Here is an 18039-nt window from a genome sequence, read left to right as displayed (position 1 = left end):
ATGTAAAGTCAACATAGGACCGAAGTGTAAAGGTGAGGGGCACAGTGCTGCGGAAGCCTAGAATACAATATGGCCGAGTGTGGAGTTTTCCTAAAGGAAGTAATATTTGAACTGAAAATTGAAGGAGTAGATGAAAGAGCGGGAAAATAGTTCAGGTAGAAGTAAGCAGCTTCTGCAAAGACCCAGTAAAAATGGAGAGTATTGCGGGTAAGGGACAGAAATACTGGAGTAAGGGGAGGGACAACGTAAGACATATGGTTAGGTATGGCCAAGTCGCCTGGGGGATTTAAGAAATAGCCCTGATACCCCTCCTTCCTCCATCACTGTTCCGTTTTTTTTTCCCTCCAGTTTTCTCATTTCCTGTCATTACGATGAGTGCCATTAGTATAGCGATTTTTGTTGTTCAGTGCCCTGATATAGTTAAAAGAATTTTTTTAAATGAACTTGTGTCTTCTGATTGCAATGGGAACATGTTACAAAGCCTTTATGTGTTTTTTTTTTTCTTTCTTTCTTTCTTTTTGTATTTTTCTGAAGCTGGAAACGGGGAGAGACAGTCAGACTCCCGCATGTGCCCGACCGGGATCCACCCGGCGCGCCCACCAGGGGCGATGCACTGCCCACCAGGGGGCGATGCTCTGCCCCTCCGGGGCGTCGCTCTGCCGCGACCAGAGCCACTCCAGCGCCCGCCCGGGGCAGAGGCCAAGGCGCCATCCCCAGCTCCCGGGCCATCCCCGCTCCAATGGAGGCTCGGCTGCGGGAGGGGAAGAGAGAGACAGAGAGGAAGGAGGGGATGGGGGGTGGAGAAGCAAATGGGCGCTTCTCCCATGTGCCCTGGCCGGGAATCTAACCCGGGTCCCCCGCACGCCAGGCCGACGCTCTACCGCTGAGCCAACCGGCCAGGGCCAAGCCTTTATGTGTTTTAAGGAGTCACTTTGCTGTAGGGAGGAGATTGCAGGATGTGAGGAAATAGCGAGGGAGACAAGCTGTAGTCCATGCAAGGGTCCTGGGGTCACCTCAACAGAGACCTTTATAACCACCTTATCTAAAGTAGCTACTATTTTAGCAGTGTCCAGCACAGTTTTGTTCCACATTTGTATTTTTTTTTTGCTTTGTTTTCTTTTTGCTTGTTCTCCCAACTAAAGTGTGAGCTTCATGGAAGGTGTCTGTCTTGTTCACAGCTATGATTTCTGAGATCTGATTAGTGCAGTGGTGCTAAGTATTTGTTGAGTGAATTAATGAAGTTGGAAGGAATGAGTGGAGATAAGAAGTGGATGTGATTTAGAGAGATTTAGTATGGAAGGCTGACAGGATGTGAGGATGGGCTAGTGATTGGGATTGAGGGCATTTGGAGCTGTAGAGTAGTTACCAAATAGTCCTTAAGGTAAAAAAAAAAACATTTTTTAAGGGCTGGAAAGTGTGCCTTCATCACTGTGTGTATTGCCATACATGACTTGCTTATAGCTATTTGGGCCAGATTTTCTCTCTGCTTTTCTGTGAGATCCATTAAGAACATGCATGTTTATATTCTATCCAAGGTCCAGCTCAGATGTGCTGAAACCAACACCTTATGTTGCCTTTTGGCCCTAGGAGCAAAGCAACCTGACTTAAGGAGGGATTATGATCCCCTTTTCCATATAAGAAAATTGAGGCTCAGAGAGGTTGGTGAACCTGCTTAAGGTCCCCCACTGAGGATCAGTGACACTAGAAATCTGATAGTGCAAACACCTGGTAGTGTTGGAAAGGGTGGATCTTCAAGTCCACATCAGATCCATGAGCCCATACTTTGAAAAAATCAACCGAACAAAGCATTTAACAAGCAAGACCTGGCATCTGTGCTTTAGCCATTTTCTTTACACTTCTCTGAGCTTCCCATCTTACACCAAATGTGCTGCATATATGTACCCATTCATTCATCTATTTATTAAATGTCAATGTGCTTCTGAATGCTGCAGTGTAAGGGGAGAGGGAGAAAAGGATGAAATAGAGCCTTGGAACTAAGAGAAAGGCCTCTACAGTCAGACTTTGCATTCATGTGCTGGCTCCACTACTTCCTGTGTGGGCTTTGGACGGTTACCTAACCTCTCAGGGTTTCTATTTCCTGAACTGTGAAAACTCCTATCTCACAGGATTTTAGTGAAGACTAAAGGGATAATGCCTAGAAAAGTGATTAGCACCAGGACTGCCTACATAATTTCAAGGGCAAAAGAATATGTGGAACCCTTTGTCCTAAACTTATTAAGGGGGCAACAGCAGAGCAGTGAGCCAAGCCCAGAGGCCTTCTAAGTGTGACTGCACAGGTTGCATGCTTGTGAAGCCAGCTTTGGCGAACGGAGTGCCTGATGCATGGTGAGTGTTTGCTAAATGCTAGTTATTAATTTCCTAGGGTCCCACCTCTTACCTATTGGTGGAAAAGGACACTTAGCCTTAAAATAAGTGCATGGGAAATGGTGACACAATTGAGTTGTCAGGTGACATTCCAGATCCATATTTTAAAAAGCAAACTGACAATCCATATTATGTACGTGCCTTTGTCATTGAAGATACTCAAGTGGCATCTGGATGAAAACTCAGTTACAGATTGGTTGCCTTACAGCTTTTGATGGTTGTAATTACCATGTACAAGTAATTACTTCTTCAGTAGAAAGGACACAGGATTTGAGTCAGACATTTCTTATCTAGTTAACAATAAGAACCACTGTGACTGGGCATTTACTATTTCTCAGACACTGTGCAAGATGCTTCCCATATATTCTTATCTTACTGAGTCCCCCCAACAGTCTTGGGAGGAAAGTACAATTGTTAACCTGGTTTTGATAGGTAAGGAAAACAAGAACAGAAGAGGTCAAGTGACTTTCCCAAAGTCACAGCTGTTAAGTGGCAGAGGCAGGGCTCAAACCCAGCCCTGTCTGGATCCAGGCTGCATGAGCCCTAAGCCTTATGTTGTGCCACTGACCAGCGGGGTGCTTTGGATCACGTATTTTTCTTGCTGTGGTCTCCAGCTACCTCAGAGAGTGGAAAAGTTTGGATGTGGCTTAGGTATGTAAAGCCTGAGGCAGGGTAAAATATGTGAAGCCTCTAGCAAAGTATTCAGAGGTTATTACAGGATTTCCCTTCTCTCCCCTTGAGCTAGTCTCTGAGCTCATTCAGCTAAATGGTTTTCTCTTCATGAAAGGGAAGTGTGGCAGACTTGTAAAGTGCCTACACTGTTGAGAAAGCAGAGAGTGGCCTAATAAAGAGACTGCTCAGGACTTGAGGTCCTTGCTCCTCTACAAGAACCAAGTATTTGTAAAAGGCACTCATGTGGCAGAAATGAGTCACTGTCCTCTTGGTTCTCCCTGATAAGTTTTGTTTCTTTCCTTTTTATTTCTGTCACTGATAGTTTTACTTGGTAGCAGACAGGTGAGCCTCTGAGTGCAAGGTAAATGTGAATATGTAAAGAGTGTCCCCTATATTTCCAACAATAACTCCTGGGGCCTGAGTGTCATATAATATAGGTAAAGCACTTAGTTGACAGCAAATGACCCCACCCTACAAAGTTTGCAACGTCTTGTGGCCATGAGAAATCCATGTTCCTGTCACTGAGTGTCACTCCGAGCTTAAAATGTGTCAGCCACTGTAACCTCTCCTTACCTGTTGCTTACTCAGATCTCTGATTTGAAAACAACTCAAATCTTGGGTGTGTGGTTGCATCTGCCCAAAGCCTATGAGAACTGATTATAGAATTTGCATGTTCTCCATAGTTTTGGTTCGCTTTCATGAAGGCAGGGATAGTTCCATTGATTTTTTCAGCCTGTTGATCTTGCCCAGGGGCTGTCGGTAAAGCCCAACACAAACCCAGTTGGCGCATGTGTGATTGGGTGATCAAGTCTCCTTTCCGTATTGCACCTCTGATGCTGCCTTCCTTTGCCCTGAGGACTGGAATGGGATGCTGAGAATGGGATGGAATGGCTTATTCACACGTGCTTTCATTTCTTCAGAAGGAAAGGCAAAGACACTTAAAACCTTTACAACTGTGCGGATTTCTGTCTCTCACCACCCCCATTTTCCGTCCTTTGTAAAGTTACACAGGGATGTCCTTCATTTCCCTCTCCTACTTCTTCCCTCCCAATACCCCCTATAATCGTGCAGACAATACAGGCTGGTTTTTTGGGTGCCCCGGAGAATGGGGGCTACTTTCAGTCTTCTGGTATCTCCTTGTGAGAAGAGCATTTCCACTTTGGATGGCCAAGCTGCTATTTCCTTTGGATAAAATTCTCATTCTTTTCCTAGGTCTTCTTCATTTCCCATTCCTGAAGAATAGAAAGACAAGACAAATCAGTTTGTTGAATAGTCTAGTGTGACTTGTAGGATAAAAAACATACTGCACCTAATTCTATAAAGATCTCCACTGGCCATATTAGAGAGAGCCAAAGGCCCTAGTCCTATTCTCTTTCTTTGGCTGTGGGTAAGTCATTTCTCCACACTGGGTCTCATTTCTAAGGGGGGCTCAAATATCACAAAGTGTCCTCCTCAGACAAGAAAACAGGCCCAGGATGAAGAGAGGAGTAGGGACTGCATCTGGCTCCAGTGCTGCCCCAGGGGCCCTGGGCTGGGTAGGAGGCTGATGGAAGGGAAACCAAAGCAGTTTGGTAAGGAAGGGTGAGGGTAGGCAGCCCACGGGGCTCTATTCCTCTTCCCAGGGCTGTCTAGGACTTCATCTGGGAGGGATATTGAAATTGTGGTCAACAGTGGATTTGCTGTTTACTTATGAACAATGCAGGGGGTTTCTAGCCAGCCCTGGAGATGATGGTGTGAACCAGGGTAGAACGTGGTAGTTAGGAAATTCTTGGTGGAGGATTCTCCAATCCCAACCTGCTCCTCTCCCAGTCTTTGCCACCTAAACCACAGTTGAGGGCAATGACCTAGCAGTCATCCGTGATTCCTTTCCTTTCCTCACCCTCCACATCAGCATCAGTACTCTCTTTGGCTCTACCTCCAAAGCCAGCAACTTCATATCACCTCCACTAAACCTTTCTCATCCATTTCTAACTGGTTTCTCTTATCCCCTCATCCATTCTCAACATCATAGCCAGAATGGTCCTTTAAATATGTAATTCATATCCCAAAATTCCTTGCTCACAACACAACTTGCCGATGACTTTCCATTATGTTAGAACAAAATCCAAAGTTCTTCCAAATGGCCTACAAGGATCAAGGATTATGTTTGATTGCTTCTTGTATGTGCCCAACCCAAGATCGAACCCACACCTTGGTGTATCCAACAAGGATCATGTTTGTACAAAAATATGTAGTGGTCCAGGTTTATATGACCTGTCAGCTAAGAATTGTTTTCACATTATTCGGTGTTAAGAGAAATTATTTTTTCACGATGTGAAAATTATATGAAATTTAGATCTCAGTGTCCGTAAATAAGGTTTTGTTGGGACACAGTCATGCTCATCATTCGTTCACATATTATCTACAGCTACTTTCCTGCTACAATAGCAGTTATGTGACTGTGAAAGAGACAATATGGTCCACAAAGCCTCAAATATTTTCTGTCTGACCCTTCACAGAAAAAGACTACTGATGTCTGGTCTAGGTGATCTGGCTTGTGGCTGGTTACTTCTTTAATGCTCAGGTGTTTGTTTTTAGGTCTATACCTTCTTACCTGCAATTCTGAAATCCAGAAAGCTCTGAGAGCAAAATTTTTCTCAAGCAGTTTGGCACAAACCCATTTGGTGGCAAAAATGGACCTGAACTGAAATAAAGTTATTTGTAATCTATTTATTCCACATAGTATGAATATTCTTGGGTCTTGCTATAGAATTATTAATATGTTGCTGCCAGGGTACCCCCTGAGAACTTTTTTGGGGCTTTTCATCATAAGTAGTATATGCACCATGTAACCTTTCTAAAATCCATCAGGTTCTGAAACACAGCTGACCCCAAGAGTTTCAGCGACAGGACTGTGGGCCAGGATCATGGAGTGAGCCCCAGATTTGGAATCGGAGGAGGCGGTTTTACGAGGCAGCTCTCACAGTGGTGCCCTGCATAGCGTGGCCGAGTCCCTTTACTTCCTGATCTTCAGTTTTCTTACTTATGAAACAGGCCTTTCCTGTCTCAAAACCCAGTGTGGGCTCAGAAACCGACCTTGTTAGAACTGTGTGTTAAAAAGGAGTTAAGTACGCTCTGGCTGGGTTGCTCAGTGGATAGAGCATTGTCCCGAAGCACTGAGGTGGTGGTTTCAGGCCCTGGTCTGGGCACGTATGAGAAGCAATCACTAAGTGCACAACTAAATAGAACTAAGTGGAACAATGAGTTGATGCTTCTTCCTCACTCTCCCTACCCTCCCTTCCTCCCCTTCTTTCTCAGATCAACGGAAAAAAAATTTTTAATTAAAAAAAGGTAAATAGGTTTTGAATGAGATTTGAGAGTCTTCTCATTGGAACAAAGTTCGTGAGTTTTATTGCACTGATACATTAGCAATTCTTTGCCTTTCTCACTAGCTAATTTATTATTATTATTCGGTTCTTGGTGAGCCACCATAGAAAGGGGCTACCGAATCTTGAGCCGTACCTTGGCTTTTTGCAGCACCCTTCCTTGGTTGGAGGTTACGATGGATGGACTCCTCTTCCTCAGCTCAGAAACGCAGTTGACCGGGAGGGGTTGCTCTGGAGCATTGTTCTGGGGTTTATTTGCAGTTTCCTGGTGATGACAAGAAATAATTACATAGGTGAAATCCAGCGCTGGCTACCTATACCCAGCCTGCCCTCAAAGAATGCAAATCAAAGGCACTATGCAAACATACCAGCATCAAACAGGGTGAGGGGAGGAAGACACCTGAGGATCTTGTGTAAAGCCAGTAGCCACGGCCACCATCACAGCCATCTGGCCCATGCAGGTTCGCATTTGATTCGGATAGACAGTAATGAAACAACGGAGCCAAGAACTGGTGGGCCATCATTTTTATCCTAGTTTGCCCCCGGCGGGCAAGAAATACACACAGTGGGAAAACACTTCTCTTTCCATTCAGGGCTCCCAAAGCCACTGACTTATCTGAATTTCCTAGAATTAAAGATTCCTACCTCACCAGCCTTATTCATCTGTTCCCCATCTCCTTCTCTCTGCACAAACTCTGCACAAACTGGCTTCTCCTTCAGTACTCCGCCATCTTGGCTGCTTCTCCTCCCTCCACGTGGCCTTTCTCTGCTCTCCTTTCTAATGCTATTCTCAGGAACCGGGGGAGAGCTAGCTCCCTGTCTGCCCCATTTTATAGTGTAGAAATCAAAACCTTTAGTGCAATATACAAACAAGGAAGTCTCTGATACAAAGTCACTTAGGGTGGGAAAGGCTTAGTCTTAACTAAGCCTTAGAGTATAATGACCCTGCCTGCTTACAGCCTATCGCCACACCCAATGCAAACTATAAGCGAGCAAACCTATATATCATATTTACAAACTTATTTGACCAACATCTTGGAATAAAGCTAATGACAGCTAAGATTACCAAACCCTCACAGTGTACCAGGCATTGTACAGGTTAACTTATTTAGTCTTTTCAAGCCTATGAAGTAGATACTTACTGTACAGATAAAAAAAATGGGAAGGTCAAGTCCCAGCTCAAGGTCACATGGCTGGTGAGTGGGAGAGCTGGGAACCCTACCCCACTGCCCTTCCTATCTCTTCCCCTCTCTCCTGGTTTCCTTCTCGTTTTCTGTGCTGCCCTCACCCCTTAAAATTCCCAGATGATTAATTAGTAGCTTACTGAATGTAGTTCCTTAAATGGGACACATTGCAGGGGTCCCCAAACTTTTTACACAGAGGGCCAGTTCACTGTCTCTCAGACCGTTGGAGGGCCGCCACATACAGTGCTCCTCTCACTGACCACCAATGAAAGAGGTGGCCCTTCCGGAAGTGGTGGGGGGCCGGATAAATGGCCTCAGGGGGCTGCATGCGGCCCGACGCGGGTCGTAGTTTGGGGACGCCTGCGTTAGCCTCCAGGGAATTTAGAGAAGACTTTTCTTTATGTCCAAAGGCCATGGAAAGATCAAAAGTGGGGAGGGGTCTTCTAGAATGTGAACGTCAGGGCATACCGTGGGAGGAAGCAGCTCGGACTTACGAACCACTTCCAGCTTGTCCCCCAGCTCTCTGTGATTCTGTGAAGTTGTTTGGGCCCTGGCCTTTAAGCTCTTCATTTTTAAATAAGGTTAGAAATGCCCCATGGAGAGGAAGTATAGGGTGGAAGTATACTTCCCTGTTATAAGGTGTGGTCTGACCAGGCAGCTATGACCTTGGACAACAATAAGATTAAAGTTCTCAGTGACAGCGCACACTTATCAGACAAATTATTTCATTTCTCTGAGTCTTAATTTCCTTGTTTGAAAGCAAGTACGACATGTATTCATGTGACAAATACTTACTGCACTCCTACTATTTTTCAGACTATGTGAAAGGCCAGAGTTATAACGATAAAAAACAACCATATTTAGTCCAATTCTTTTTTGGATTTTGAGAGTACATTTATCAAATCTGGGGACAGTGAAACAAGAAAGGGCTTAGGATAGAAGCAACAGGAGAGAGTCTGGGTGGGGCTGCCTTGGCTCCCTGAGAAGTCAGAGGAAAGGGGGCCTTGGAGACAGGCTCAGGGTTAGTCCAGGACAAGCTGCCGCTGCTCACGGCTCCCCTGGCTGCAGGTCTCGTGGGATGCTTAGGGTTTAGGAGATGCACAACTGGGAAAGAAGAAAGGCATGGGTGTGCTCTGGGAGGGAGAACACGCCAGTCCAAGTCTCAATAAAAATACCATCTAGTTGAAGAGCTAGATATTAGACAAGTAAGGATAGAAATACATACATACACACATGTATATGTATGTATGTGGATATATGTATACATGTATATATGGATACACACACAAACTGTGGTTAAGCGCTATGAGGAAGAATAGAAGATGGGACAGGACTGTTAGTGATTTAGACCAGTGGTTCTGAAATGGGGGGCAATCTGGCCTTCCCAAGGATGTTTGGCAATATTTGGAGACTTCTGGTTGTCATAACTGGGGGCATGGCTACTGGCTAGGAATGCTGCTAAACACCCTACAATGCACCCTACTGTCCCTATAAAAAAGAATTCCTAAATGTCAGTAGGGCTGCAGTTGAGAAATTCTGATATAAACTTAGTCAAGTCCTCCCTGAGGAAGTCTCATTCAAGGTGAGGGTATGTGCCTTGCATGGTTGCTGGGGAAGTTAGAGATAAGGGTTACAAACCCTGAGGACAGGGCCTGGTACATTGGGATCCCAGGAGAGGGCACGAGCAAGGCGGCTAGGCAGGGCCCTGGCGTCAGACTTCCTGGGTTTGGAGTCCTGTCTCCCACTCAGCTGAGTGACCTTGAAAAAGTCCTTCAACATCTCTGAACCTCAGTTTCCTTGTCTGTCAAACGGGGTGAATACTACCTCGTAGGACTGCTGTGAAGACTATGTGAGGTAGTACAGGTTCAGGCGCTGTACTGGCCTGTGGTAATTTATCGACACAAGTTTGTTATTCTTATTCAGCACATGGTGGTTATTATCATCAGTAACCTTAAGGTCACTTCCAAGACCCTACATATTCAGGATGCAAAGTCAAATGGCAGTGTGTCAGTGGCGAGGACACAGGCCAGAGCACTTGCTGCAAGAGTCTCTTTCCTAGCTGTGCCACCACTGGTGTGTCCCTTAGGGCTTGTTTTGTTATTTGTAAATGAGCATAACTCCTCATTCCCAAAGAATGGTCAAGATTTATAGCATGTGAGGGCATTAGGGGGCTGCTGCCCCTGGTGCTGCATGAAGTAGCCTCACCTCACTCTTGTTCTTGCTGCTCACGGAGAGTCCCAGGGCCGGGCCCCCAGCCAGAGACTGCTGTAAGCGCTCCTTCACGGCCACCAGCCTCAGTTCCAGGTCGATCCGGAGCTCCTCCTTTGCCCGGCACTCACCTTCCAGGGTGGCCATGGACTCCTCCAGAGCCTTTAACTTTGCTCCTGTGTCCAGAGACATGGGTGAGAATGAGCTGAGCCTGGCCTGAAGCGTCGAGCAGGCTGGCAGGTTCTCAGGCCCTAGTCTGCCCCTCCTGGAAGGGCTTTTCCTGTCTTCAGTCCTGGTTAAGATATGGACTTCGGGACTGGGGTTCCAGCTCCATGCTGGGTAGTGTGGGTTTTACCCTCCCAGTACCCATTTCCCCATCTTCTGGATACAGAACCCTGAATTTCCACTGGGAAACCACCTCTCCCCTCTCATTCTTTATAACTGGGATAGAGCTGACTTCACTCTTAGTTCAAGGGGCTGTCACATAACTTAGTCCTGGCCCATAATCATATCTCATTTTCTGGTCACCGTGATTGGCTTAGGGATCTATGTTGGTCAGAGTGAATCCTGAAGTGTTTGTGGGGGCCAATAGGAAGAGACATGTACTCTCTGCTGGTGTGGCTGGGAGGATTAGGTGAGGGCTGGAGCTGCACAGCCATTTGTCACCATGAGAAGAAAAGAATGACACCAATGTAGAGGAAGGCAGAAGCAAGAGTAAGAGAAATATGCTTCCTGGTAAAATCACTTAAGTCCCTGCATCTTGCTATACCTGATTATTCAGTTCTTGTAACCAAGAGTAATAATATAGGGCTTTACATTGACCAGGGGTTCCTACCAGGACTTTGCTGTTTATTCAGTTTAACCTAGCAAATCTTTTTAGAACCTTCTTCATGCCAAGAGCTATGCTGGGCCTTACTAGGTTTAAAAATTAATTCCATTGTTTTCCCTGAGGGGGCTGCACTGGCGGGTTTTCTAGTAATGGTGGGTTCCTTTCACACCTTCAGTTGTTCATTCAGTAAATACTTATATTGCATGCTTGCCATGTACCAGGCACTGTCCATATCCCCAGTGCCTGGACCAATAGGAAAAGCCACACCTACTGAAACTGTGCTGAATGATAGCTATAGAGAGAATTAAAAAGAAACAGCAGAAAATGGGACTCAGAGGAGCCCAGAGCCAGCAGGGCCTATGGAGGTCACGGCCCTGGATTTCAGAAGAAGATCCTAGCAAAGGGTCACTGTCTGTAATTCCCAGCCGCTGGACCAGTGCCTCACACAGTCAGGTGCTCAGCACCTATCTGTGAATGGAGTTAATGTGAGGTTCAAAATGATCTTCTATTTCTTTCATTCTAAGGCACATTCTTTCACATTTTAACATTTCTAAAATCACACTGCATCTTAACCACATTAAGTGTACACATTTTTGTGGTGCTTTTTCATCCCTTTACCCCCAAAGCAGTTATTAAATAGATGAACTTCTGTTAGTCAGGAGGGACAACGATGACGACTATGACAATGTGATGGTGGTGATGGTGGTGACGAGGAGGAGGAGGAGGAAGGAAGGAGCTCACCCCTCCTGGGTTAGGGACTCGGTGATCTGTGCTAGGGGAAGTGTCAAGGATGAGCCCCCCAGGAGTGCTCAGGACCACACCCACGTGGGTACCTGGGCTGTTCCGTATGGCTTCCCTCAGCTCCCTCTTTTCCTGTCGCAGTGCCATCAGCTCTGTCCGGATCGTCTCCTTCTCCTTCTCCAGCTTCTCTTTCTCCACCAGGTACCTCCGGGCATCCTCCTCAGCTCGGTTCTTACCGTACTTGTATTGATTGGCGCCTGCAGAGATGGGAAGCAGGAAAAAGTCCTCAGTTCTGACCTCTGATCAGGGGACTTGGGTGGTATGAGCTTTAATCTCCGCCTCAACTTCTCCATCTACAAAATGGGAATAGTTAGGTCTATACCCGTAGTTATATTTAGCATGGCTCTTCTAAGGAAACAAGGAGCAAAGGGGAGGTAGTAGAGCACAGCGATGAGGAGGAAGGGCTTTGGAACCAGACAGACCAAGGTTTAGGTCCCCTTTTGCCATTTACTGGCTGTGTGACATCAGGCCAAAGTGAATGGTGGCGTTTTTGTGCCTTCCCCCATCGGTTTCCTTATTTATAAATGTGGATATTGATCAAATTGCCTCTTAGCATTGTGGTAGGTTTTAAATGAGATAATTCATGAAAAGTACTTAGTGTAGTACCTGGCAAATAGTAAGTGCTCAGTAAAGATTAGATAATAATAATAATGTAAAGCAAATTTTGTGATGTATAACACATTTTGGTTTTAAAGGGAATGTTTTATACTCAACTCTCAGGTATACATAAGACAAGAAGGTAGATAGATATAACTCAGATCTGTAGAGAATTGTGACCTTGAGCTAAAGTCAAGCATTGCCCATTTAGTTACTGGGAAGAATGAGGGGGGGGGGGGGTTAGAGAGGGCTCTAGTAGTCTATTGTGGGCTCTACACCATGATGATGGACAAAAACAACAAATAATTATAGCAAAATTTTATCAAGTATTTATTGTATTCTTGGCCATTTATATGCATTTCCACTTAATTTTTATAAAAACTCACTATTACCAGCCTATTTTGTTGTTGAGGAAACAGGCACGGAAAGGTTAGCTCTTACTGCTAATGATGACAGAGCTTAGGTTTGAACCTATGTCCTCCTAACTGCAGGGTCCATGCCACGCCATACGGCTCTGGCTGGGGCAAGGCCATAGTCCAGTCTCTAAGGGCAAGTTTGGTTTGTTGCGATTTGTTGCTAAAGACAGACACACAGTCCTTTGTAAGTGGGTGGGGTGTGGAGTGATCCACAGGATTTTCTGATAATTGTGTGGGTCTTGTCTCTCCAGTTCTTGTAGAGATTGCAGTGGTTACTCAGTGACCTATGCAAAAATTAGCATCTGCCACAACTTCCTTGCAGCTCAAGCCTGATCATAACTAAAGCACAGAGGGCAGAGAACAAGGTACGTGTTCCTACAACTTCCCAGATGTACAATGGTGTATCAGGGGAGTTGGCTCCCAGACTTTTGAATTTTAGAGACTGGTAAAGTAAAAAAAAAAAGGGTAGACCAACAAACAGGGGTCAACATATTAGATAAGACCCTTAAAAACCAACTACTGTCAATTATTCCCAATATTTTATAAATATAAACGATATTTTAATATTCCCAGAGTTTGGAAGGACACAAATGCAGAGAATAAAGCAGGCATTGACATTGAATAGATTTAGCTTCATGAAGAACTTCAGGCACAGTGCTTATTTTTATCATTTCAGTGCACCTTCCTTACAGACTGACTGAACCAGCGAGTGGGACTCACTTTTGGGAACCACTGCCCTGGTTTGCCTTAATATGTTAGCACCACAGAGAGTGTCTTATCTCACACCCTAATGCGAAATACCTTCACTACTCAAATGGTGGTGAAGAAGCAAACTAGATTTTTTTTAAACGGTAAAGTTTGTTTAGAAGGTCCCTTGGAGCTGAGAGAAAGGGCGGGAGATGTGCATGCCTTGAGGGATGAAGGAAGGGGCAGAGGCACTGTGTGCTCTGGGAGAGAGCAGCCACTGGGTTGTTGTAAGGAGCTGTAATTCTGTGGGCCTCACAGGATGAGTGATCAAGTATTTGCTTCAGAACTGTCCAAGTACCTTCCAGGAAAATCCTAGCTTCCGTAGTGGAGGGGAAAACAGGAGTGTTTAGCATCTCCTCGCCTAGGTCACTAATGTAACCAATGCACTGAGGTAGAATATATCAGTACTTCATCCCTTTGTAACTGAGTAACATTCCAGGTGATCTTCAGAGGGAAGCCTCTGCTATTTCTGATGTCAGCTGTTCATCTTACTGGGGAGTCTTTATTTATTTTATTTATTTTTTATTTTTTAAATTCATCTTTAGAGAGGAGAGAGATAGAGAGAGAGAAGGGGGGAGGAGCTGGAAGCATTAACTCCCATATGTGCCTTGACCAGGCAAGCCCAGGGTTTTGAACCGGCGACCTCAGCATTTCCAGGTCAACGCTTAATCCACTGCGCCACCACAGGTCAGGCCTGGAGAGTCTTGTAAGTCAGTGGTCCCCAACCTTTTTTGGGCCACGAACCGGTTTAATGTCAGAAAATATTTTCACAGACCAGCCTTTAGGGTGGGACGGATAAATGTATCACGTGACTGAGACAAGCGTCAAGAGTGAGTCTTAGACGGATGTAACAGAGGGAATCTGGTCATTTTTAAAAAATAAAACATCATTCAGACTTAATTATAAATAAAACGGAAATAATGTAAGTTATTTATTCTTTCTCTGCAGACCGGTACCAAATGGCCCACGGACCAGTACCGATCCGCGGCCTGGGGGTTGGGGACCACTGTTGTAAGAGACAGATGGATTTTCTCTGCTGCTTTCAACGTTTCTTCCTTGACCTTGGCTCTAGCATTTTGACCATGATGTGTCTTTTGTGGATCTCTTTGTTTCTGTTCTACTTGAGCTTCACTGATATCCTGGTATGTAAGTAATGTTTGTCAACACATTTGGCAAGTACGCAGCCATTATTTCTTCTAACACTTTTTTTTTTGCACTTCCTGTCTCCTTTCTTTCTGGTACTTCCTTTATGCATATGTTAGTGCACTAACAGTGCCCGACATTTCTCTGAGGCTCTGTTCATTTTCCTTTGTCTTCCCCTTCCCTCCCCCCCATAGGTCACACTTTCATGTTTCTTTGTATGTTTCATATGTTTTGTTTGAAAATTACAGTTTGTTCGGTGACATAGCTGGCTTGTTCGGTGAAGTCCGCGTCCCCTGTAGTGCGAAGCCTCTGAGGTTGCCGCTCAGAGCGTGCATCCTTGGTCATGTGTACAGTCACCCCGTGAGGACAGTGGACTCGACAGGGCTCTGTTCTCTTCCTGATCTCTCTGTTGGGCTGTCTGCCTGTTGGTAGCAAACGAGCTGCTAGGCCCCTCTAATTGTCAGTAGATTGCTCTGTTGTTGTTGACAATTCCCTGGGGTATCAATTACTCCATGGTCGGATCTAATTAAATTATGCCCCTTTGCAGGGTAGTTTTTGAGAGCAGTCTTTTGAGGTCAGTCTTGTTTTGACCCCAGGAGGGTTTTTTTTTTTTAAATTAAATAATTTTTTTTTTAATTTTGAGAGTATATTTATTAAAGGTGGGACGGTGAGACAACAAAGGGCCTAGGATAGAAGCAGCAAGGGGAGAGCCTAGGTGGGGCTGCTCTGGCTCCCTGGGAAGTCCGAGACAAGGGGCCTCGGAGGAGGTTCAGGGGCTTCGCCCTGATGAGCTGCCGCTGCCCACGGCTCCCCTGGTTGCAAGTCTCGTGGGGAGCCTTGGATTTCAGGAGAAAGAAAATTCAGTGGAAAAGGAGATTTGAGTGGGCATGCCCCCTGACGGCTCTTCTTAGCACTCTTTCCCTGGTTCTCTCTGACTGGCTGATTCGTTCTTGTTCTCATGGGGCCACTCTCACTGTCTTGCTGAAATTTAGTGCGTGTCCTAGAATAAGCCTTTCTTTGCTGTGTGCCCTGGAAATGTCTGTGTTAGGAATGTGCGCCAGTGCTGGTAGTTCTGCCGCGGAGTGGGGTGTGGAGCTTCTCACGCTTCCATGTTTCTCAACCGTGCACTGGGCCCCCCGGGATTTCTTCTTTCTGCTGTTCATGTTTGTTTGCATCTCCTCCCACACTAGACAGGGCTGACCTGTGTAACCATTCGGATGTGGCAGAAATGACAGAGTGTGACTTCCACAGCTAGATTATAGAAACATTGCAGCTTCTTCTGTGTGACTTCCTCCTGGGTCGCTTGCTCTGGGGGAAGCCAGCTGTCTCGTTGTGAGGACAAGCAGCTTAATAGAGCGGTCCCCGAGGCAAGGAACTAAGGCCTCTTTCCAACAACCAGCACATACTTGTCAGGCATGTGAGGGAGCCCCCTTGGGAGCAGGCCCTCCAGACTGCCAAGCCTCCAGATGACATCAGATGGCTACCTCAGTAGAGACCCCAAGCCAGAACTACCTAACTGAGCTGCTCCAGGATGGCTGACCCACAGAAACTGGGGCATAATACAGGCTAATTTGTTGAGCCATTAAATTTTGGGTAATTTGTTATGTAGCAGTAGTAATTACTACATGATCTTGGGCAAAACCCTTCTCTTTTATGTTCTTCAGTTTCTTCATCTGAAAAACGTGCTTGGACCAGATCTGTGGTTTACAGCTGTCCTGCAAGGAGCCCTGTGATTTCTCAGGACGGCCAATAGGCTACCGTGTGGGGCAAAGGGTAGGCCCAGCGGGCCTCCCAATGCAACCAGAGCAGCTGCGCTTTTGAGTCTCACATAACTGGGCTTCAGAATAAGATTTGATTTGAGGGAGTCTTTTGTTGTTAGGTTGTTTAAAAATTCACTTTGTGATTTTTTAAAATCTTACAGGCTTTTTTCAGTTTAGTCTTCCATTTTAAAATGGGCATTCCATAAGGCCCTATATTTCCAGTGCCCTTGAGAGTAAGTAGCATGTCAGGAATGTTACACAATAACCCCCTGGAACACTCAGATCCAGAAATGGAATACAGGTCTCCCACCCCTAGAAAAGATTATCCATGCTAATAGAAGTGGAGCTATAATAAAGAAAGGTATTTTTAAAAAGAAATCTTCAAAAAGCAAAGAATAGAATTTGACTTCAAAAAGCAGGACGAAGAAATATAAAGCAACCAAATGAAAGACTCTTGGAATGTGTTGTCCTACAGGAAGTTGGCTTGCTCTTAAAGCTAAAGCACGTAAGAGCAGAGATTAGCATTGGAAGTCAGAACTGACCATAGAGCTGTCTGGCACACTTAGTCACTACTGTGCAGTACGGCAGGCAGCCAGGCAACTACCTGGACCCCGATGGGGTGCCAGGCACAGCTCAGGGTGGGACACAGGAGGTGAGCCATACCTTTAGTGGCGGCTGCCTCAAGGATATTTGGAGGAGTTCAGTTCTCCACTTATTACCCCAGATCAGAAATTATAAATTGTTAGCCTCTGTAATAGACACAGTTGAGGATGAACCTTATAAGTATGAAAATATGTGTGTACGTATGTCTATTTGGCTTTATTTGATGTTAACATTTATAAACGTTCGTTGCTAATGTTAAAAGATAAGCAGATTTCATAGCAAGTCTAGATTTCTGGTCTCTCTTGGATAAATGGCACTGCTGAGCACTCTTTCCTACAGCCTCCACCCCTTCCTGATGTTTCTCCTCCAGGGCCACATGCTAGCTGCCTTAGTCTCTGCTGGCCACGGTCTTTTCCTTATGGCAGAGTATTTCTGACACCTCGCTTCACTCATTCATGTACTGGCCTGATCGCTGGAGGAGTATGATTTGAGACCCTCTCCACTCCTCCACTCATGGTCTGTTTCCCTCCCTCCTTTCCTCCCACACAGAACTCACTAGAGGCATGGCGTTTGACTTTGACCTGCGGATCCACTCTGTGTGACTTCTCGCTGCAGGAGGAGGCGTGGCGCTTCACCTGGGCCCCCGCGGGGCGGTCCGGCTCCTCGTCCTGGGCGGGAGGCGGAGGAAGAAGATGAAGTGCCGGTTGGCTCAGCGTCCGCAGCACAGGTGCATTCTGGTCCGTGCTCGGTGGGTGGACGCTGCGGGACCTGAGATCTTGGCCTTACATTTTTAAACGTGTGCAACACTCAACAGTTTCTAAAACCACTTTCAGTGATACCCAGTGATAGCAGTATATCATTGGATCCTCGTACCATTCGGTTGTGGCGGGGGAGGCAGCAGCAGATCCTCCTAAATGGGAGTATCTGCTGAGAGGAAAATGAAAAAGTCTGCAAAGATTATGGGTGACCATATTTGATTTATCACAGATATTTGCCCTCACCTCATTTCAAAGTATCCCTAAAATTTTCTGAAATATTGGGGGGAAAAAAAGACATGGATGAGATCAGCCAATGGTAAAAGTTACATAATTTAGACTGACTATACATTTGTGCATGAAGAGCTGTATTAAGAACACTCAAAATACTGTCAAGGCCCAGGAACCTGAGCAGGATATGATGATAATATAATATAATAATGATGTTAGTAGCAGCAGTGTGAATTACTGTTCTGTGTAAGACCTTCCTGTCCGGGCTCTGTGCTAGGTTTTTCCCTGAAACGATTTCGTTTAGTTCTTGCAGTAGACACTCAGGTAGGTTTTTATCATATCC

At 45.6% G+C, this 18039-nt stretch overlaps 1 protein-coding gene across 2 annotated transcripts in view; it reads right to left on the bottom strand.

Annotated features, from left to right (window-relative positions):
• Positions 1-3940: 3940 nt before the first annotated feature.
• The window catches only part of AFAP1L1 (actin filament associated protein 1 like 1), a 67353-nt gene continuing 53254 nt past the window's right edge, over positions 3941-18039 (bottom strand). For both annotated transcript variants that reach the window (XM_066272951.1, XM_066272953.1), the window contains exons 15-19: positions 17267-17378; positions 11477-11641; positions 9812-9990; positions 6559-6687; positions 3941-4289 (exon numbers count right to left, since the gene is read on the bottom strand). In XM_066272951.1, coding sequence (XP_066129048.1) covers positions 4266-4289; positions 6559-6687; positions 9812-9990; positions 11477-11641; positions 17267-17378 — 609 coding nt within the window. In that variant the 3' untranslated portion in view covers positions 3941-4265. The remainder of the gene's footprint in view (positions 4290-6558; positions 6688-9811; positions 9991-11476; positions 11642-17266; positions 17379-18039) is intronic.

The sequence above is a fragment of the Saccopteryx bilineata genome, chromosome 4 (genome assembly GCF_036850765.1).
Source record: "Saccopteryx bilineata isolate mSacBil1 chromosome 4, mSacBil1_pri_phased_curated, whole genome shotgun sequence".
NCBI lineage: Eukaryota > Metazoa > Chordata > Mammalia > Chiroptera > Emballonuridae > Saccopteryx > Saccopteryx bilineata.
The sequence above is the reverse complement of the archived record's forward strand: the minus strand, read 5'-3'. Positions and strand labels throughout refer to the sequence as shown.